At 40.8% G+C, this 23,508-nt stretch overlaps 1 protein-coding gene across 2 annotated transcripts in view; it reads right to left on the reverse strand.

Moving 5' to 3' along the window:
* Positions 1-23,508, reverse strand: part of cpne9 (copine family member IX) — a 141,623-nt gene that overhangs the window by 58,686 nt on the left and 59,429 nt on the right. For both annotated transcript variants that reach the window (XM_074681400.1, XM_074681399.1), the window contains one exon: positions 18,798-18,874. In XM_074681400.1, the coding sequence (XP_074537501.1) occupies positions 18,798-18,874 (77 nt within the window). The remainder of the gene's footprint in view (positions 1-18,797; positions 18,875-23,508) is intronic.

The raw sequence follows: 23,508 nt of genomic DNA on the forward strand, positions 1-23,508 counted from the left end.
TGCAGTCTATGGCTCCAACACACAAAACAACACCATGGCAAATACATAAAAACATGAAGAGCTACAGCCTCATCCATCGGATTTAGAGTGTTACTTTCTCTTTGTCTGAACCAAAACAAGTTACCAAACTTGATACACACGCAGCTCACTTATCAAAAAGAGACACAGTGCTGCCTGTTGAGGTAAGTGAGACATTCTCAGCCAGAAGTCCAGTTCTTTTTTCTGCACTAATACACAGAAAAGACTAGATCCCTTGCGGTGACTTTACAGTCAAACTATGACCTTAGTCTGACCACTGTGTGCTTTGTTTACACAAATTTAAAGATACCTACAAAAGTTTGTTATTCAATCTGAAAAAGTCATATTAACAAATAACAAAAATAGTGTTTATTATCATTACAAATGATGATTTTAAACCAAGCTATCCATATTTATAATGAAGCACAGCTGGAGAAATCAACCATCTCCTGTGATGGCTGCAGTACTTAAATGTTAGCAAAAAATCTGACAATATATGACCAGGAGGAGCGATCCTTTGACTCTAGTCGTGACAAAGCAAACTTTGCTGTTAACAGAACAAACTTTGTTAAGGGAGTTTTTAACCGTTAAAAGTTGATTACAGGTGGATGATCTCAAAGTAACCACCAGAAACCAGGAGCATCATCTCACCTTGGAGTTTTAATTCCTCTTCTGAGACAGTTACTCCTCATCCTCCCTGTGTGTGTCCCCAAACCACTAAACTCATTTATTCCGCATTTCAGCCAGCCGCAGCAATTCCTTCTATCTCTGTAATTACTCCTAAACCAGTTATCCTTATCGGCTGCTTGTTCCTTTTTTTCAAGGCCACACTTAAACCAATTATAATCTCTGTGTTAGGGAGTATAAATGTGTTATCCTCCTCGCAGCATCACTGTCCTTAAATGTTCTGTAATAATCCCTCTCCAACACACACACACATCAGAGTACACAACCCCCAACTCTCCTTTGGTGCGTTCAAGTGCCTGAGCATGTTTTCCAATCAGCGTTTCTCTGCAACACTCACACTGTTCATTCAACATGGTTCAAGGATCCTTTTGGAAATATTAACCCCCGCAATTTTGGGGTTTGTCCATTCTGACAGTTTTAACTTGATGCTGGATGGACGAAAATTCGTTCTTTCATTTCAAGAAACATCACATCTGATTAAACAAACTAAACAACTTTGAACTAAAAAAGAGGAAACAGTAATTCAGGTCTCTCATGTTTGTCTCTATCACTCCTCTGTTTCGTAAGCCTTGACTTAATATCTTTAAATTGTCTAAGGCTTATTTATCTGTTTTTGGAGTTTGCTCTGCTGGGTTTAAACTGTAATCTGCTGTTTATGGGGGAGGATTGCAAACCAGTATAGGACTGGCCTGAAAGCTGACCTTTAGCTAAGGTAGTGCCATAAATAGACATAAAAGAAGTGGAGACTTGTGGGGGCCTGGGGTTTCCACCAGGCTTCAAAACAGAGAGAGGAGGACTTGGCTTTAAAGAAACAACAGAGCCTCAAATATTGCTATCATTATGATATAAAAAGTGAAAATTGTGTGATAAAAGTTGAAACTATGGGCAATACTAAGTCCCAGTAATAAACATTGGCTGTCAGTATAATGGAAGAAGACTCAGTGCTGTTACCCATTAGTTTTTGAAGTGACACTTTCAAGCTAATTCAACTCAGTGTAACTATCAGTCAACATAGCACAATTATAGAATGTAAAAAACAAAAATGGACATCATCTTGCTCAGCTCAAAGTGAGGTTGCCACAAAAACTGCTCCCCCTGGTGGCTGGCGCTATAGGCAAAGAAAAAAAAAAATCAGCTCCCCAGTCATTCCAGCTGGGCTGTGGTCATACTTTTAAAAAAATAATATACCTCATAGAAAAGTTTCTCATGTCCGATTGTTGTGGTGTTTTGAAGATATTTGCCTCCTTGTATTCAAGTTCTCTTCTTTCTGTAAAGTTTCATTTTCATTAGTTATATGAGGGTAAAAACAAGGTTTTTTGTCACGTTTGACAATGATTGACAGCTGATATTATGATATTAAAAAAAATATGTTTATATTTTTATGCAGCTCCACTCAGATCCTCTCTAAATTCCTCATAGTCTCTACTGCGCAGACTCTGGCTGCACAACAGCTGCCAATAACTGCGCCTGTGACGGAGGTATTTTGGCTTTAAAACTATACAATGATAAATGATGGAGCCACACTGTTAACTCTATATACAGTCAATGAACATGACATAAAGAAGCAGAGTCGAGGTGAACTTTAAGCATCCTTGCAAAGGGTTTTTAATGAGTGTATGTGATTTCTAGTAGTCCTGCATCCATCCTCAAGTGAACACTTCAGGAACAGCAGTTTTTAGCATCATGGCATTGTCCTCCTGTCTTACGACCAAGAGCTGCTGCTTGTTTTTAAACAATTTATCTTTTGAACCAGTCTGCGTTCTTATGTTTTATAGAAATTTCTATAATCTTTGCTTTTGTAGCCATTGTCATTGTTTTGTCACACTGTGAAGGTTCCAAAATGTGCTTCAGAAATGTGTCCATCACAGATTTGGTTGTATTTTCCTGCCTTAAATCCTTTTCCAACAAGTTGTTTTGCTAAACAGATTAGATCGATTTAGTTTCAGATTTGCATTCTCACACTTTTTACAAAGATGCTACAAGCTTACAAGCTCAGAACAAACTGTGAGCTAATCCTAATCACACAAAGCCAACTGCAAACAGGGCTTTGGTGTAAAAGTGAAGTAACGGATATTTGCTGATTGTCTGATCAGTTTTTTTGCTGTGATTTGTGTGGTGCAGATCCAAACCCAAATGTTTTGCTTGTTTCTTTCAATTATCATGTTCACTCAAAGCACTTTGCTGATCCATGAGAAGAGCTCGATGATGTTTGCTTACTCATGTTTCATGTGTTAAAACAGACTCCACAGCAAACACATGTGCAGATGCCTCCTGAACAAGCAGCAGCTCAGAAACAATAACAAACACTCTCAGTGTCTGCAGTCTGACACTGTTTGTTACCTCTCAGAGATAAAATCTGTGATTTTGTGTGGCTGACAAATTATTTGTTCGCTAAAATGTGTCAGCACTATGCGTGCGTGCGTGCGTGTGTGTGTGTGTGTGTGTGTGTGTGTGTGTGTGTGTGTGTGTGTGTGTGTGTGTGTGTGTGTGTGTGTGTGTGTGTGCGTGTGTGTGTGTGTGTGCTGCTCTCTGCCTCTGTGACATCAGCCACAGAGCAGGAGGCCTCCAACCAACTGCCCCCAATTACACCGCCTGCCCTCTGACACGCTGCTCCCACAGACTGACCGATGCCCGGCAGCTGAATTCAGACAGGTATAATTTAATGACCCAGGCCGCTGTGCCGTCATACACCCGGCAAACATAGGCATCCATGCGGATGGCTTGTTTAGTCTGCTCTCCACCTCATCAATCCTCATCAGGGCGACTGGCAGGGTGTAGGATTGTTCACAGATCAGCCTCATTCCTTTACATTAACTGACAAATGAGTGATCCGTCTGCTTTCTGCTGGGCTGCCAACTACAAGTAGTGATGTGGGGAAGTTAAAAAGTTTCAGTTAATGCTCAGAGTCCTGTTGATTTCATTCAGACTAAACACCCATCACTTTGGTAGGTACACCTGCCCAGCTGCTCATAACACAAATATCCAATCAGCCAATCACATGGGCGACACAGTGTTTGTGTAGACATAGTCTAGACAAGCTGCTGAAGTTCAAACTGAGCATCAGAATAGTGAAGAAAGGTTATCTAAGTGACTTTTAATGAGGCATGGTTGTTGGTCTGAGTATTTCAGAAACTGCTGGTCTACTGGGATTTTAACCCACAACCACCTCTAAGGTTTATGGATAATGGTCCCAAAAAGAGAGAATGACAAATGCCTTGTTGATGCCAGAGGTCAGAGGAGAATGGACAGGTTTGAGATGATTAAACAAAGTTTAAGTCATGGCTAAAAATAGTTCTGTTTAGCTTAGCATACAACACCTGAAAGTATTTCATCTTCACTCCTCTCTTTCAATTCAATCAATAACTTTTAATGTTTTGTGGTGTGATTTTATGCAATGATTTTATTTTGCCTATTGTGATTTTTTCCTATTTTTGCTATACAGCACTTTGAATTGCCTTGTGTATTAATTGTGCTCCACAAACAAACTTGCCTTGCCTTGATGTAAAGACAACAGTAACTCAGATAACCACTCGTTACAACCAATGTCTCCAGAAGAGCATTTCTGAACGCACAACACGTCCAACCTTGGAGAAGACATGCTACAGCAGCAGAAGACCACACCAGGTGACCCTCCTAAAGCCACAATTCACACAGGCTCACCCAAACTGGACCACAGAAGATTGAAAAACGTCTCCTGGTCTGATGAGTCTGGATTTCTGCTCCACATTCAGATGGTTGGTTCAGGATTTGGAGTAAACAACATAGAAGCAAGGATCCATCCTGCCTTGGATCAATGCTTCTGGCTGCTGCTGTTGCTGGTGTAGTGGGGTGGGGGAGTTTATCTTGGCTTACTTTGGATCAGTGGCGATTGCTCTAAGGACGCGGTCACACTGGCCAATCGTGCCGTGCCTAAGCACGCTTCAGCCCTAAAGCGCGTTTGGAATGGCCAGTGTGACCGCAACTGTGCCGTGCTCAAGCACGATTCACTTCCCTGCTTTGGCACGCTTCGGAGAGGTGGGCTTCGGCATGGTTTAGACTTCATGCACGAGCACAAGCACGCGAACAGCACGTGTGATCCATTATACATGATTTAAACAAAGCGGGGGTGTTAGAGGGCTGTGTCTGGCGAAAACCACTCACCATAAGTCCAAAAGTCACTGAAGTTGTAGCAGTGCTCTCTCTGTGTCATTGTGCTGACTCTGATGAGATCGCACTTCATGTAAACAGACGCTTCACGATGACGTAGGCGGGCTGTGCGCGTGTGTGATACCTGCTAAAGTCTGGTTCATATTGGGGTAGTGTGACCGCTAGCCATACTCTCCAGCTGGGGAACAGCGCTGCAGGGGTGCATCCTGCTTAAGCACGGCACAGTTTGGATGGCAGGTGTGACCGCGCTCTAAGACTGCAAGGGAAACTCAGCTTCCCTGAAAGTGTTCCCAATAAAAGTGGTGATATGTACTGCTGTGTTTACATTTCATTGACAAAGTATGAGCTAGAATTCCTTCTTTTTTTGTTCAGAATCTAAAACCTATCACAGGTAACTGGCTCCACCTCCTTCTCATTCATCCCAGCAGCGTCTCAGCGCTTCAATTCAGTCAGACGCTGAGCGTCTTCTGACTTCAGCGGAGAAGCGTAGAGTGGGTTGTTCCACTGTGGAAATTGGACAGTCATTGGATAAACGCTGGGCTTTGTCCCGCCCATCGGATGCTCAGCATCTCTGGGGGTCTATGAGGCAGTGGGCTGGCCCTGGGCTTCTGCATGATGATTGGATGATCTGTCTGAGGCCGAATCCCTTTTTGATTGACAGTCAAATGAGCCAGTCAGCGATCTTGAAGTATAACCCTCTACCGGAGCATCTTCTGACTTGTACATTCAGGCTTTATCAATCCCCAGTGAGTTTACCTCTCTTAAAAACAACGAGCATTGTGTTTAAAGATTCTCTCTCTTTTCACCAATAAGCAGCTACAGCTGCAGCTGCGGAGCCTCTCCCCCTGTCACTCACACTTACAGCCTCTCGTAGTCTCACGTAGCAGCTCCAGCTGCTAACAAGCTGACACGGAGGGTAGAATTTACGTTTAAATAAATAAACAAATTTATGATGTCGGAAAAAAATGTGCTTCCCCTCCTTGACTGACCAGCAGCCGCCACTGCTTTGGATCCCTTAGTACCAACTGATGGTGGATCCGTATGTACTCAAAAGTCGGAACAAGTTGCGAGTGGGAAATTTCAACTAGAACACCCCCTGAGGTCAGATTTCGTACTGGGAAGTCAAAAGATCCACTCCACCCCTGAGTTTACAATCATAGATGGCTTCCCTGGTGTGACCAGTAAATAATATTTTAGAATTCCTGACTAGTGTTTGTCGCAATAGATCAGCTGTAGACGAAGTATTATGATGTTTATGAATAGAAATTTTGTATCTATGGCACGTTTTTCTGACTTGGCAACTGGAACATTCTTCCCACTCCCCACTTCCCAGTTCAGATGAAAACGGAAGGTACAGTAAGCCTGGTTTAAAGTCCACAGCTTACCTGGGTATGGTTGCTAACCATGCCCATCCCTTTATGACTGAAGTGTACGCATCTTCTGATGGAGACTTCCACCAGGATAAAACTCAATGTCACAAAGCTCAGATCATCTCAAACTGCTTTCTTCAGCATGACGATGAGTTCACTGGACTTCAGTGGCCTCCTCAGTCACTAGATCTTAATTCAGTAAAGCTCTTTTGGGATTCTATCATGTTATTCTGGAGAAAAAATCTCTGAGGACTGTTTTTTTTAGCACTTTGTTGAATGAAACTTTATATCTGAATAAATGCACCCCAGGTTCCCTGAAAAATCTCCCTCTTCGTTCCTTTAGTGCTGTATAAGCATCCATTAAAGGCACCCAATCGAGCCTCCCATTTATATTTTTCAAAAGGGGAAAATTTTTGGATCATTGTTATACCTTAACTGCCTCGACTAATAGCCCCCCTGGGTAACCATAGCAACACACAGGTAAGTAGAAAGGATTGCTTGGTTTGCCACGCAGCATGAAACCTGTTTCTTAAAGTGTTGACCTATAAAAACATACACCCACCAACATGTGGAGGCTACTAGAGCCATGTATATGTTCTGTTCTGTTCGTGTGTGAGTGTGTATGAGTGCGAGTGCGTTAGAGTGTGACAAAGTGTGTGTGTGTGTGTGTGTGTGTGTGTGTGTGTGTGTGTGTGTGTGTGTGTGTGTGTGTGTGTGTGTGTGATTGTTGGAGTGTGTTATTGATGGCAGGGAACGAAGAAAAAAAATCAATAAAACAAGTTTTATATATATATATATATATTTACAGGGTCTGTGATGTCTCTGTCCAAGCTGTATGCGTTTGTCAGTGTATGTTTGTGTTCAAAAAACTGAACATGAAAAGAAAGTGTGTGTAAGTAAACACAGATCCATCTCTCTCTGGAAACTCATCCTTGTCATTACATCCGTCTTCCTCCTTCTTCTGCACCATCTCCTTCACCCCAGCTCCATCACCCTCTCCTCTTCTCTCTTCCTCTCTGTCACATATTTTCTCTGCCCGGGTGATTTGCTTTCTTTCCCCTCATCTCAATCCCTTTTTTTCTCCTTCTCTTCTTGTTGTCACTCATCACATACCCCCCTTTCACTCTCCATCTCTCCTTTAGCTCTCTTCCTGTCCTATTGTTTCCCCCCTGGGCTCTGCTGTGTCTGATCTAACAGAGGCTCCAGACAGCTGTCTATTCCCTGCAGGCAGCCATCAGAGACACTGACCATATGGGAGGAATAGTGATTGCGCTCTGCTGGTCTTTTATTGTGTAGTTTCTCTTCTCATTTTAGCCTCCTGCCACCACTTTCTGTGTTGCTGTTCTCTTTGCTCTCTGTTATTTTTGTCTTTGAAAGACTGACTGCTCCGAAAGGGGAGGGGAGGGGGGGAATGTGGTATTTTTGTGACAAAGCTGCGGACACGAGGTGTATGGATGGATGGTTGGGGGATAATGTGACAGTTGTGTGTTTCTGTTGTGATGTTTGGCTGTGTTTTAAATTCAAAACGTGTATTTAAAGGGAATTGAGGCCACCAGGTATTTTTGTCTCAGGTATTTTAGGACTTTTTAGGCATGGCAGAGAACAGACCAGATACAAAGAATAAAAAGAGCATTCTGCTGGGATTAGGGGAAATAAAATGTCAACTCCAGTTTGATGTAGTACAACTCCAGCACAGGTTGCTTCCTGGTGTAAACAAGTTTTTTTTCTCTTTGTAGGAAACAGTTTTTAAATTTTCAGAGCTGAAAAAGTTGAATTTTCATTTAATTGTTGTTTTACCAAAGGACCAAAATGCCACCTATGAAATTAAAGAGGTGGCGTTGAGCTTTTTCGTGTTTCCAACCAATTATCATAATAAAATGTTGGATGTCAAAACTTGACTTAAAGAAGTAATCCCAGGATGAGACCACAAGCTACTTTGAACAACCTGTGCAAAAAGTCTGATGAGAACAATGCAGGATGCAAAATGTGCTCAAATTGGGACGTTATGGATTATTTGACCTCCCTAAAGAGGAAAATAAATATAAAGTCTACCAAACAGAAATGCCTTGCTCTGATCTTTCTTGCTATAGTCAGCAAAACTTTAGAGGACAGACTCAGGGTCCATGTCATATATCAAAATATGTCATTTCAAATAGAGAAACACCACTTTGTAGTACTGCAACAGTGGAAGAAGCTTCTTGAGTGCTGGATTTCAGAAAGTTTAGGGCTTAGTTAGGGGTCTGTCAGAGACAGTTGCTGAAATGTGAGATTTTAAAGACACCATTCTGAGTCAAGAGATGCTATCATGTTAAGCTGCAACAACTAGCTTTCAGATCAACAATATAGAGCCTGAAAATAAAAGTGGTTTCAAGGTTTTCCTATCTGTCAGCTCACACGTTTGGTTTTATGTCCATTGATTCAATACACACTTAAGTGCTCTAAAGAGGCCAAAATCTGTGCTACAGGATCCCCCTGGTTTGCAAACACACTCGGCTGGCTAAAACATATAAGCTGCCCTTTCGGGTGGGAAAAAAAATGTTCTTTTTTTTGTCATTGTTTTTAATTTTGGCCCTTTCCCATCAAAAAGTCAGTGCACACCACTGGTGATGTTGACCATTTTTATTTAACCTTAAAATTCCCAAGTCCTTCTGATAGAGTGACAGTGGCAGAATTGTCCTCTGAATCCTTTTTATTGTTGGAAAATTGACAGTCTGGACTATCAATTATGTTGTCCCGTGTCTCCAAAATATTTCCTCTGCAACACCATCACATTTCAAAATTTGTGGTAAAGCTTCTTCAGATGGAAACATACCTGAGCTAATATTTGATGAATATGTCAGAGATGACGTGAGAACAGTGATAAGGACAAGGAAGAGAAAGTTCCTCCTCTACAAACACCTGGGTCACTGGGTCTGAATTTCTATTCATAGGCAGTCAAAATATAAATAACTAGGCCATCAAAATAAAGGACATCAAAGACACATGTTTATTTTGGATCTGAACAGCTAACTTACCTATATCAAAGGTTCCGGGTCAAAATGACCCGCAACATCATCTTTGTATACAAACTGTGCACAGACATTTTACGACACACTGAAGAGTCCAGATTTTACAACAAAGGTCATGACCCTAAATGAGGAATAGTCACAAAATTTCATGAAGAAAAAGGAGGATAATTGGTCATTTAGTCCACATGAAAACGGAAACAGGTCAAATCGACCCTTAATGTAATACAAGGTTAATGTTAGCAAATCCTGGTTTCGTCCTCCCAGTCATCTACCAATCAGAGCTAACGTAACCTCACTCTTCATTTTATTGATAGACTCTCAAGTTTGAACAGACCACTGCAGAATAACTGCTGACTGTAGGCTGGAATGAACATTATCAATAACAGTTTAGCCTCAGTGTTAGCCTTAAGCTCATGCAGTATCACTCTCCTGTTTATCTTTCTTTTGCTCTTCTTCCTTTTTCTGTCCGGCAGTTAGGCTCCAGTGTCCACCATCACTACAAAATCAATCATAGAAATCATTTTTAGCAGAGAAAAACAGATCTCTCTTCTCACTACCAAACTTCATCACGGTGTCTGAAATCAATCACTCATTCCTGACTCACTACTCACTATGTAGTGAATCAGATGTAGTGTACTATATAGTCTAATCAATCAGCTAAATTAAAACAACATTTCGGATACTACTCACTCACTCGCCAGCTGCTGACAGTGACGTATTTACTCTCATGTCGCTCACGGACGGCTAGGGATTTATAGTTGCAACTTTTCTCAAACACTGCAAAACTGTATTTTTTTTAGTGATAATTATGCTTAACGTATTTCCCACAACAGCCAAATATAATAGAAACATTAATTACATGTTATTTAAAAAAATAAATAAACCGTGCATTTGTGCGGCAACTTATGTTGTGTTTAAGAATTACAAGGTCCATTGAACGCATCACCATGAACATTCCGGCTGCTAACGTCCCTGTTGTTGCTGCTCGAAGTTGTGAGACGGGCTCATCCGAAAGTTAAAAAGAGATAAGTGTTATTCTCTGACAGTTTTTAATGTTGTTTCATGTTATCAGTAATCATTAATCATTTAATCAGCCCTTTTTCTGTCTGAACCGTAATGCATGACGGTATATATTGCTCATATGGTGAGCATCGCTAATAAACTCCTTTTCAAAATGCATTGTGGGATACAATGAGTGGAATATATGGTGAATGACCATGCTCACTCAGATTTCGGAGAACACTGCAAAATATTCACTATATAGTGAATAGGGGGTGATTTCGGACACAGCCTGTTTCAACATGACTTAAAAACTCCTCACGGGCTCTTTAAATACTGTCCCGTTAGACTGTTTTAGCACCGCAGCCAGATGTTTTCAGTGTAACAGCTTCGATGCTCGGGGCACCAAGAGGCATCGAGTCTGTGATTAGCTGATGGTCACTGTGGAGCATTCAGCGTGTAATAAGCCATATTTCAAAACCCCTGGGAGGAGTTTTCAGCTGGTTGTGATACAGAGTGATATTGATGCTGGTGTCTTTTTGTGAAAAGTTAATGACAGCATCAGCAATGAAACTGCCAGTTTTGATATTAAAATTATATGGCCTGAAACTGCGGTGAGGGGTACGAGCAGCGCACTAAAAGTTGATGCAGAAACAGCCTTTGTTGTAAAACTTATTTGGCGGTTTAAAGAAAGTAGATGAGACATTTGTCTAAAAACTACCTCGGCTTGACAGCAACAGGATGCAATGTACATCTTTGCCCACTGATCAAAACTGGAAGTTCCCCACAGCCCCTTTAAAAACAGAGTCACTTGAAGACCCTCAAAAGATGCTACACACACTCTGCATGTGGCTCTAAACATTAACCAGGACACTCATGTCACCATCAAACAGCTACATGAAGAGTTTCCACAGGACAAACAGTAACTAGGAGACACTGGGAGCTACCAGCCAGTGAACGGGTGCTGTTAGAGCCAAACACACGGACACTGACCACAAGGACGTCCTGCATTAACATATGTGGATGTCAATGAGAGAGATGCTGGCGTAGGAAGCACAAGCAAGCTGACCAGCCAGAGGGTCGGAAAAACTTTCAAAATCTCTTTTTCTAAAACGAATGAAAAAAATAACTTCAAATTTAGATAAAATTCTACTTCCTAGAAAGTGATGTGGATCTAAAGAGTCCTTTAGGCTTGATTTGGTACAAAGCCTTCAAAATGTATTTTGTAAAATCAGTAAATTATGAAAAAACTTGTGTAAGTTCAGGAACATTTAAAGCCTGAATACAAAAGCCCTGAGGAAGGAGGGTGCTTTTAAAGGTTGGACAAAAACTATTAACTTTATATAGCCTAAAGGTAGTTCTTATACTTAAACAAACTAACTTAATGGTTAAAGTTTAGGCAACAAAATTGGAATGTTTTGGTATAAGGAGGCTTAAATTCTTATTTTATGAGAAATATTTATTTATTTATCAATTAATTAGTTAAATTCATTTTTTTTATTTTATATTAATTGATTTATTTGAAATATACAATACAGAACTTCTCAGTTCCAACTATTTGTTTACACAATGTGATATATATATATATATATATATATATATATATATATATATATATATATATATATATATATATATATATATATATATATATATAATAGGGCTGGGCAACAATTAAAACTTTAATTTGTAATTAATCGCATAATTTCCCTGATTAATCATAATTAATCGCATTGTGAAAGTGCCATAACATCTGTCATGCAAACACTAAATCAGTACTTGTTATACAGTAATCGTTAAATCACCTATTTAGTGCATATCAAATTTACAAAATGTAAATACAAAATTAAAGCTTATTGCCACTGTCAGGGCATTAAAGTGATACTCCGGGATGGAACAAGTTGGGTCCTATCACAAGGTTTAGGGCAGAAATTACCCCTACAGCAGAGTTTTTGTGCAGCAGAAGCCCAGGGCGCACACACACCCTCCCTGCTCCTCTGCCGGTTTCCTCTACACTCAGACGAGGCCATATTTTACTTGACCAAAAACACAAATAAACGGACTCCCACCGAAAAACTCTGAAATCGGTCTGCATTCACACTTTATTTAGAGAATTTTCAGTGCATTGCTTTCACACAAAACACAGCTAAATAAGGCTCTAGTTCTCATCGTGTCTCTTCTTCCTGGCAGACTACCTGCATTTGTTTATATCTGGCACGCCGTGCGCGTGGACTGATACACTAAGCGGCGAGCGCCTTTAAAGGGCAACTCCGTTTTTTTGACACCTGGACCTTATTTATAGGTGTGTGCATGCTCAAATACTCACTCAGACAAACATCGTGCAGCTCGGAGTCCTTCAGAAGTTATTTAGATCCAGCTGATTTTAGCCGCACTTAGCCACGGCAAGGGAGCTACAGCGCGGGACATAATCTCTGCAAAATCGCTCATTTCGGCTATATTTTTTCATCCATCGCTATCCATCGTTATCACAAACACAGTCCTCTTCTGTTGCCATAAGCGAACACTGTCCACAAGGGCACCACCAGTTTGCATTGAGTCGTGGACGCGCTCCTGTTTGTTGTTCTCGAGCCAGCTCTTCGTCTCTCTCCCTCTGCATCCTTCTTTCATGAAGCTCCTCGTCCGTGTACTCAGGCTCAAACCGGTAAGGACAACCATCAAACTGGAAGTCGTAGTCTGAAGACGGCAGACGAGCTGACTTTATGAGAACACTGGCAATGGATGAAAAAATATAGCCGAAATGCCCCTCTTCTCCATGCTTGTTTTGGTTACTCATCGTGTTTTTCCGCCAATTTCACTTCCGGTCAGCGACAGACATTTACAAAATAAAAGCATGTGAGCAACATACACTAATGTGCGATAAAATATTTAACAGCGTTAATAGATTGACGGGTTAACGCGAAAATAATGCGTTAACTTGCCCAGCACTAATATATATATATATATATATATATATATATATATATATATATATATATATATATATATATACAAACACATGCACCTAAATACACCCACATATACACATACCCACATTCAAATTGGCTTCTCTGTCTCTCATCCCCATGCGATATCATTTAACTATTGATAACAGCCATGGATGGTCCTTAGCCAGTGCACCCTCCAAGTAACATATTTATGTACATTATTTTAAACTGGTAAATATTTGGACTTTGCTTGAGTTCCTCCCCCAGATTGTTCAAGAGCTTGATGCCAGCAGTAGGTATACAGAAGGCTTTTAGGGGTTGTTCGTATGTTTTCAATTATCAAGTTATTTTCCCTTCTTAATTGATAGCCTCCCTCCTCATTACTAAACAAATTTAGGATATTTTCAGGTTGTTGCTTTTTATCATTATTATTTTTTGGCCTCATAAATGATGACTGTAGTTTGATATGATACAATGTCAGTAAATTTTTATAACTTTGGTCGTATGAAAAGTGGATTGGTACGTTCCTAGTAGATGACTGTGTGAATAGTCCTTATTGCTCTTTTCTGTAAGATGCTGAGTGCCTGTAATGACGTTTTATAGGTCTTTCCTCGAATCTCAGCACAGTAATGTGAATATGGCAAGTATAAGAGAACAAGCGATTAAGTAGAAAGTATTGGAGAATGATGGGAAACGTTGCTATTATGATGAACTTCTTGCTTTGATCAGGCTTTGATCTGGATCAGATCAAAGCCTGAACTTAGGAGATACAGCATCTTCTTTAGAGACCCAACAGAGCGGAGATGGACGTGAAATAAATCTGGTGGGACTTAGCCAATACTGCCTCCATGTAAAGTTGTTGATTGATATGAATTCATTGACTCAAACTGAACCAAACTGTTTTCAACTCAATGAATACAACCATGTCTTTATTACTATCTTATGAGTTACCATAAGACACAAAACATCTGTAGCTAAGTCTCACAACCCAGACCTCTTTCCTGTCTCCTCGAGACATTTTTATGCATCAGAAACTTATCTCTGCAATCAAACACCAGCTTTGAAAGCAGCAGAGTCTTTATGTCTTTTACATTAGATGTCGAAGTCTTAAAGCTTCAATGTCACACATTAATCACAGTGTAAATCATTAAAGCCTTTCCTCCGACAGAGGTCTTATTGTATGTGACCTTTCACTCATGTTACTCCTCTCATCCCTCTCCTCAAGGTGATTTCCATTTATGGATACAGTGAAGACATGATTAATCACATGCTGCTTATGGCAAGTTTCAGATGAGTGTGAATAATCGTCCCTGTCCTAAAAAGTCTGTCTAATTAAAAAACGGGGCATGAATCGATGAATCCTGTCTGGTTTGCCAACATGTGAGGGTGTCTGCACCATGTTGGTGTCTGCAGGCCAGAAAGAAGACATGCTAAAGATCTGAAAGGGAACATTAGCTTGTTTATAGCCGGGATGTCCCCATATATAACATCTGATTATTAAAACGTCAGATTTAATGACTGTTTTTATGAGTCGACAATCACAGCCCTCACGATGCCACAATGCTGGACATATTTCCACTCTTCCTCTCTGCCTTTCACTCCTCCCTCCCTCTTCCTCTCTGGTTCGTCCAGCCTGGTGGTATTTTAGCTGACAGTGAACCATAACTGGGTGAATGTTTGGTCTGTGTGTGCATGATAAGCTTTCAGAAACATGTCAATAATGTCACAGTGGCAGAGAGCAGCTGCCAAGGGCCCTATACTGGCCCCCAGCCGACTGGACTCGCTTGCAAGACTGGCTGAAGTCAGAGGAAGAGATTTATGCACGACTGCATAAAGCCAGGCAGACTCTTCTGTTGACAGACTGGTTCAGGTTTAGAGGGGTTACTTGTTAAAAGAGGTCTGCACAGACTTTTGCAAGCAAAAAAAAAGAAAAAAAGAGGCACTAACAGCACGTTCCTGCCACTGATGAGGGCACTAAATTCTGCCTTTACCAGGGCACTTTAGCATGCATTTTGGCCCCTAGGAAGACACTTTCATACACATACTGGTCCCCCAAAGAGGGTAATCTAGCATGATTTTTTGCTTCCAAGAGGACACGTGGGCATGTTTTGCCCTCAAGAGTGGGTCTTTGGCTTTCCTCCCAGCCCACAAAATGTGATATTTAATGACAAAACCTGTATGTAGTAGTTCTTGTGAATTTAAAATCCTGACCTAAAATGAGCTGTTTGGATTTTGGGGATTTGCAGATGTCAGCGATTCCCTTTTTTGACCAATCAGGAGCAAGTCTGACCTGACTGGTCCACCGGAGCAGATACCCCCACTTCGCTCCCCTCTGCTGGAGAGAAATCTCTTCAGCAGAGGAGAGGAGAATGCCAAAGTTGAAGAGCCATCACTGCTTTGTTTTTGGCTGTAAACAGCCACATAGTTCCATGCACAAGCTTCCCATTTCGGAAGGAGACAAGACTGAGTGGCTAGAGTTCATTTATCAAGAAAATAGCTACACTCAGTAAAACTGTGCATGTGTGTGCTAGTCACTTCACGGCCGACTACTTTTCCAACTTTGGTCAGTACAACAGAGGGCTAGCGAATAGACTGGTCCAGAATTCAGGTGCATTACCAACCATCCGCCAACAAATCTTGGACCCTGGAAATGTGAGTATTTTAAATGCTGTATGCTGTGGAGCAGATGTAAGAGCTTTTCCTCAATGTCCCTCCTGTCTCTGTGTTAGCTTCAGGATGCTAACTTTAGCTGTGGTTAGCCTGTTGTTTAAGCCTATAATGTTACGGTAAACAAGCTTCGCTGTTTTCTAAACATTGTTCACTCGCAGCTCGTGGTGCCGCTCTCAGTGATGCAGAAGAGTGGGGCGGTATCAGCGGTGGCTCATTTACATATGAAGGCCACGCCCACTAAATCAGAGCGTTCTGAACAGAGAGGCTATGAGAGCCTGGAAACAATGCTGCTGTGCTTGATTTATCGGCTTTTTGGACCAAAACATGTTACTACCATTTCATGAAGACAACAATTATCCATTTTAAACTGCAGAAAAGGAGCATAATATGACACCTTTAAAATCTAGATTTAGATTTTGGTAAGTTTTATGATTTATCAGAGTGTTTTTGTTTGTTTCTTTATTCTTTTGCTGTCACTCTGAGTTAACTCTGGTAAATTAAAATTACTGCAAGAAAAACAATTAAATTTTGGTTTAATTACAGACTGCAAACTTGATTCCGGTTTTCTTTTTCTGTGTTGAGTTGTTCTGGTGGTGAGACAGGAGAGGTCAACTTTATGTTATCCCCAGTGTCCCTAGACTGGGTCATAACAAGCATGCATTTTGGCTCCTAAAAGGGCACTTACAAGCACGTATTGACCCCCAGTGCAGGCAATCTGACATAAGTTTTGGCTTCTAAGAGGGCACTTGAGCTTGCTTTATGGCCCCCCAGGGGGGCGCTTATGTGGGTGTTTTGACTAAAGAGTGAACTCAAGTTTTGGCTTCTAAGAGGACACTTTAACATGTCTTTTTCAACAATTGGGGAGTGTGCACATCAATGTTCATTAAGCATGGACGTTTTTAAGCTTTACATTTAAGACTTAATGCCCTCAGTGAGAGCTAAATCCAACTAAATCACTCGTATAGTAACCTGAAACCAGCTCAAACTGCTCTGTTCTTAAAAAGCACAAGATATTCCTGAGATCTCCTGTTCAGTTCATCACACGTCAGAGAGATGGGACTTCAAGCATGAAGGTCTGCCTATTGCTTCAACTCAGACAGACCTCCAGAGGGCTGACCAATCAGAGGAAAGGGGTTTGTGAAGTGAGGAGCCTTAAAGAGACAGCAGCTTAAACAAAGCATTTTAGACAAATTCTTAAATATTTTCTAAAACAGCAAAAAGAAGGGATTTTTTTGAGCTCTAATTCATGTAAAGCTGTTACGGAGGTACCAGAAGGACAGAATAAAGACTAAAGAAGACACAATATCCCCTCTTTGAAATCTGCCCTTATGCTGTGTCCTGTTCAGTTGTCTGTTGCTGTTTTTTAACTATTTATCATTTTTTACAAGGAGGTAAAATACAACTTGCAAAAAATGATTCAAGAAGCTACTGGGCTGTGTTAACTCATAAACTTCCTGAAAAAAAAAACGTTAAAACTTCTGCTTCTCTGAGGTCTCCAACCTGAGAGTTGCACTTTGAGGCAGATGTTCACACAGCTCGCACTAGAGCTCAATTTACCACAAGAGTTCAGGTCCAGGAGGATGAAATTAACTTAATCCTTTAGATTTTTTGCAAAAGAGAAGGATGAACCAGAGGTCAGCCTCTCAAGTCTTCATATTTTAAAGCACATTATGAGTAGCTTTTCCTCTTCAAGCATAAGAAGCAAGTAACTGAGTAATCCTTTCACAGAGGTCAGTCTTACACCTGTTGGCTGCATCAAGTGAAAACAGCCTCCTGGTTTAACTGCTGTTATTTCTTCAACCAGAAAGTCAGCATATGTCTGGGAAACCTTTCTGTCTGTCCACTTCTTCACAGTCTGATCATCAAGTGTCTTCCTCTTTTGTTGTAATCTTTGAGCCAGGTCGGGAGGAAGCCCATGATAATAGAAGCACCAGGTTGTGTCCTAAAAAAGCAACACATGGCAGGATGGTGCTGAGGTTTGCTGCCTGATTAGAAACACGGTGGGAAGGGAACACTTTGGAGCATGCTGTGCAGTCAGTGATGGAGCTGCTGTGGATGATGCTTGTCGTCTATTTATGTCTCCACGTGGACTGATTTCATGTAGCTGCTGCCTGCTGGAACATGACTCAAATGTCATACTTTGCACTTTTCACGAGTCCTCAAGTTTTGTCATAACTCCTGCTCCTCTTGAGGGTCTCCTCGAAAAAATGTTGTTTTCATTGTTAATTTCACTCAGGTTTGTACTTTTATCTGATTAATTTATTTGTTTTAACCTTGTTCAGCACTTTGACTTTTTACGGCATTCTAGTCTCCACAAAACTGCCCACCATGCAAAAAAGAAAAAGGGAAAAAAAAGGGATTAAATCCATTTCATTACATTTCATAGCACTCTTTTTGTTCCTGTGTGTTATTAAATGCTGCAAAGAGGAACAGGCGATGGGTTTATGGGTTCATTGAATTCACTATATTTCCTTTTTGAGAGAAAAACGTCCAGCATCCATAAAACCAAGCAAACAAATCTGTCAATATCCAAAGATATATTTACTCCTGCAGAAACAAATGAATGTCTGCAGGCTTCAGCTCCTTTAGTATCATCACAAAACTCTTCAGCACACTACTTCAACAAGGAGAGCTCAGTGTGCAGTGATGCAGCCAGCTCATCTGGCCTCTCACTCTCTGATCTAACAGTATAACAGATGAGGCTATTTAAACTTGGTGAGTCTATACACATTACATTAGCGTGATGGATCAGAAAATGATGTTTCCCACAGCAGCCATCAATACATGTGGAACAAGAGACAGAAAGGGATTCATCTCTTTCTCACTTTGCCCGTCTTAAGAATTATTTATGTGCAAAATAAAAAAATAAAAAAAACGACTCAACGTCTCAACAAAAGGAGGGAATCACGTTTTTGTGATTTAATAAAAAGGAAGGTAGGATGCGGGGAACTCACGACAGGGTCTTCTCCAGCCGTCCTCCTGTGGAGCCAATGATTTCTCCCAGGGTGCAGAAGGTCTGGCCCAGAAAGTCCTGAGAGAGGGGAGATAAAAGAGGGAGAATTAATTACATAAAAGGCTGAGAGATAGTCCGGGTTTTAAAGAAGACACTGAAGTAAAGTGAGTACAGCTTGCAGACGGGGAAAATGTCAACATTGACACAGTTGAGGATTTTTGTAATCATTTCCCCCTGTTCATAAAGGACTTTAGGGATCTCTTTTTAATGCTCTGTAATCTCAGGGATGGAGGGCAACTGTGCCGAGTCATACCTAAATGGAAAAATGTAATCCCAGTGTTGATTTGAAGCCAATACTTCACAAAGTTTCAGCAGTCTCTGAGAAGTAAATAACAACGCTCAATCATTTAAGAACCCAGATGACCTTTGTGGAAGATTTTGAAGTTGCAGATGACATTTTTTGACACATGGGGAGACCTGGGGGGGGGGGGGGTTACACCGGTTTCATCACTATCACCGGTATTATGGTGCCATAAAATGATTTTTTTAATACCGTCATTACCGCAGTAAAGCATTGTTACACATAACTTAGTCCAAGTAGTGGTTAATCTATGGGGCGATTCATTACTCCTGACGTGAGAAAACACGTTTCTGCCACAGCCATTCTGAAAATACAGTCAGTGACGTGACGAAGTAAACATATACCGCGTTCAGAAAGCGAAACAGCTGGTGTGCATGATGACCACTACCATGTTTTGGACACAGGTTTTACATCGCGACAGGTTAGTGTCTATGGTCAAACCTCAAAACCTAAAATGTGATACAACCATTTTTCGAGGCAAACTGAAACCGTAGTTTGCGGACTACGAGCAGCTACAATTTTCACAAACTTTGAACCCTGAGGGTTAAACAGTGTGGCTAAATTACAGATTTTTACGGTCTAACAAGCTTCAAAGCCTCGTAGCACTAAAACCAAGAAATTTCTTGATTATTTTCGTTATCAATAAAATACATGCCAACGAGTAATATGAAATTTGCCGAGCTTTGATGGAGTTCAGGCATAAATAGCCACCCTGCTCCGGTGCGTCCAGACAAGTGTCTGTTGTCATGTCAGCAGGTGTTTCTGCTGATGGGAAAGGGAAAACAAGCGTTGTGCTAGTTTGCTATAAGTTTGTTTTGATTTTTTGTGTCCAATAATCATGTATCTACAAAATGCCTTTGATAGACTCTTGTTCTGAGGATGAAGCCTGAGCGCTGTCCAGCATGACTTTACGCTATTCTGTCGCGACAGGTTGTTGTTTTTACTCTTTGTGAGTGGTGATGATAAATATCTTAAAACAGTATTAAAAAATTTAGGAATCCTACCTTGGATTGATAAAGCTGTAGACCGAGCAACTGCCACATAAGGTTTTGGTTTTTTGGTTGTGGTTCAGGCTCTAAGTCTGAACTCTTGCCCTCGGCTCGTCAGTCAAAATCACTGATCTGTCTGTATCTCTGTGTCTGTCTGTCTGTTGTCCGAAAAAAAACACGATAGCGACGGAAAATACACGTCAACGAAACTTCATGTCTCATGCCACAGCCATCTGTTTTACAGTAGCAGTGGAATAAAAGCACAGAAACCTTAAATGCTTCAATAGACAACCTTACAGGCTTCGGAAAACATCAGAACATACATTTAGGAAAACTCATGGAACAAGAAACTAGTAATGTTAATTTTAACAAATTTATTGGCATCCAAAATGTTAGTAGTTAATTGCTCACCATTTTAAATAGAATGCAAAAAAAAGAATAAAAAATCTGTAAGTATTCTTCATTCCTCAGACCCAGTTCAATCACCAGTAGAGTGCGCTTCAAGCTTGAAATTGGATAAATTTCTCTTTCAAAAGCACTTTCAAAAGGCCTTTTTCTAACCCAGTATTAGACATTTTACACCTGCTGGGTAGAATGTGTACACTTTTAACACAGAACAGAGTCAGAATCATGTTTGAAAAGACTCCCCTTTTTTACATGTTGGAAAACTGTGATATACTACCTTTATAGCTATATGAAGGAAAAATACGGTGATATAAATTTTAGGCCATATCGTCCACCCCTCAGGAGATCTTATTTTTCTTTTTAGAAAGAGAGACCTTAACTTTAAAAGATGCTTACTTTGTTTGATCTAGCCATACCTGAAACACTGTTACTCTTTGTACTGGCCCTAGTTGATGAAACTGAACCTCTTTTTATCTTTGGTGATTTTTCATGTACGTGTAAAATGAGAGTTCCCTGATGAAAAATGCCTTCCTGCTCTCTTCAAGCGATCAAACATATCATTCAACCTGAAAATCTGATGTAGAAAGTGTATAAAAAGAAATAAATAAAAGATAGTTCTGGCAGCGTGCTATAAATCGCTTTGTCTGACACAAACCTGTTGGCAGCAGCGGCGGACATTAATAAAAATCTAATATAGAAGTCGTCAATCTTCTCCAGATGGTCTTGTTTGCTCGTTTGCTGGGTCACTCAGAGACATCAGTCTGTTTTATAACCATCAAAAACTCAACAGCAGCTTTAAGCCTGAGATATTTCACAAAAAAACACAGTTTCTTGCTGGTTAAATATCGACTCCAACAGGATTCCTGCTGGGCTTAATCAACATCAGGTTCTTATGAGACTTACTAAAATATATATAAAAGCAAATCAAATAAAGGAGAACAGGCAGAAGCAGCGTTGACCGTGGCTTTCCTGCTGTTTGCAGTAGTTTGCATCATCTGTAGTCATTAAGTCCATTAAGTTAGCAGGATTAGCAGGGTTAGCAGCATGCCACCGAGGCACTTTCTTTATTGCTGCTTTCTGCAAACCTGCAAGCTCATGTTAAAAATACTGCTTCCCACCACAAATTAGCATTTAACTATCACACTGCATTCAGGGGTCTGTTTCACAAAGAGACAATAAGACACAAACGGCACAGTCTCACTGGCCGTACCATGGTTAAGTACGTTTAAACCCCAAAGTTCAGATAGTTTGGCCAGTGTGACTGCAAGCATGAAGTGCTCCAGGAGTGTTCACTTCTTCGCTCTGGCATGCTTTGGAGAGGTGGGCTTCGGCATGGATCACTTCATGCACAAGCACAAGCACATGGATATGAGGTATGACCATGGACTGTATAAAACATAGATGTGGCATCTGTGACGTCACTCGTCTGTTCCTGAAACCGTGTAATGAAGTCATTCCGTGGCCTGAGCTGTGCCTCTGATTAGAAAAATCAAATTATCTTAACTTCTACACCTAGAGAGATAGAAAAAAACTTCACTCTCTGTACAGAGTGTGTCAATAGTGAAATCAGCGTTTTAGACCCAAGCTGTTTTTTGAACCTTGCCATAAAAGTCTGTTTTTATGGCCGGATGTGTACGTGACTTCGGGTCTTTCTGGAGCCAGCCTCAAGCGGATTCTCTACAAACAGCGACTTTTAGCACTTCTGCACAAGCTTCCTTGTTACTAACCGGATGTTGCCCCTTGGGTATGATCCATGACGTATGATTGCTGCAACCGCTCCTCTTGACAATCATTTTAAACAGTAGTGGGACTGTTGGAGGGCTGTGTACGACCAAAATGACCTAACATGAGTTAAAAAGTCTCTAAAGTTGTAGCAGCGCTCTCTGTGTCTCATTGTGCTGACTCTGATGAGATCGCACTTTATGTAAACAGATGCCTCACAATGACGTAGGCCAGCCATGTGGGTACCTAAAGTCTGGTTCATACCATAGACTGTATAAAACATGGACGTAGTCTCCCCAACGTCACCTGTCTGTTTCTAAAACGGTAAATGAAGCATTTTGGCTATAGCAGTAGTGGCAAGGGCTTTGTGTACAGCTATAGAGCGCCTGTCACTCACGTGAGTTTTGTTCAAGTACGGTATGGTTCAGATGGCGAGTGTGACCTCACACAAAGACACCACCTTATCCACCAAGCACACACAGACTGTTAAATGTTCTTTGTGTGAACAGACCTGTATCACGTGTTCATCTACGTTTATGTAAAGGTGGCGGTGTGATATTTACATTGTAGAAAGATCTGCTCTCTAATCATCTCAATCACTTCAGAGCAAATTCACACCGTGGCAAGAGTCATTACAACAAAGGGTGAAGGTGCTCATGGGAAACAGAAACTTTGTACTTGAAAAACACTACCGATTCCGACCACAGGTGTCACTGCAGTCAACACCAAAGACATAGACTTCACATATTTTCAGTCCCTGCTCGCTGCTAAGAGCTATTTATAAGCTTGAATAAAAATGAGACTGACTCTTGGTTAGTCCCAGTGTAAAGCAGAAATGACACACTCTTAATGACAGATACTTTACAGACACCACAGTGATGCTTAGTGGTGACAGATTTTCATTCATTCAACTTTGTCCTAAACTTTTTTTTTTAGAGCTATGAGCACTTGGGATCCTGTCCATTAAATATATGAACACTGTCTAATCACTCCACAGATTTCAGGAGCTCCTGAGCTTTAATAAACAGGGTTAACACTCAGACTCAATGGCAATTACAAAGGACTATAAAACCAATAGGGATAGTAGAAGAGATATTAAGGTTATTAAAATTCTATTAAAGTTCAAACTCTTATTACTGATGTGTCACTTTATATTAAAGTTTTAATTTAGGGTGTAATCCCATGTTTTACCTGAGCATGCATGATTCAACTGGGTTACGCCTCAAAGGATGCTC

Source organism: Halichoeres trimaculatus, unplaced genomic scaffold (assembly GCF_033239565.1).
Source record: "Halichoeres trimaculatus isolate MK-OKI-2021-1 unplaced genomic scaffold, fHalTri1.1 fHalTri1_scaffold_11, whole genome shotgun sequence".
Lineage (NCBI taxonomy): Eukaryota > Metazoa > Chordata > Actinopteri > Labriformes > Labridae > Halichoeres > Halichoeres trimaculatus.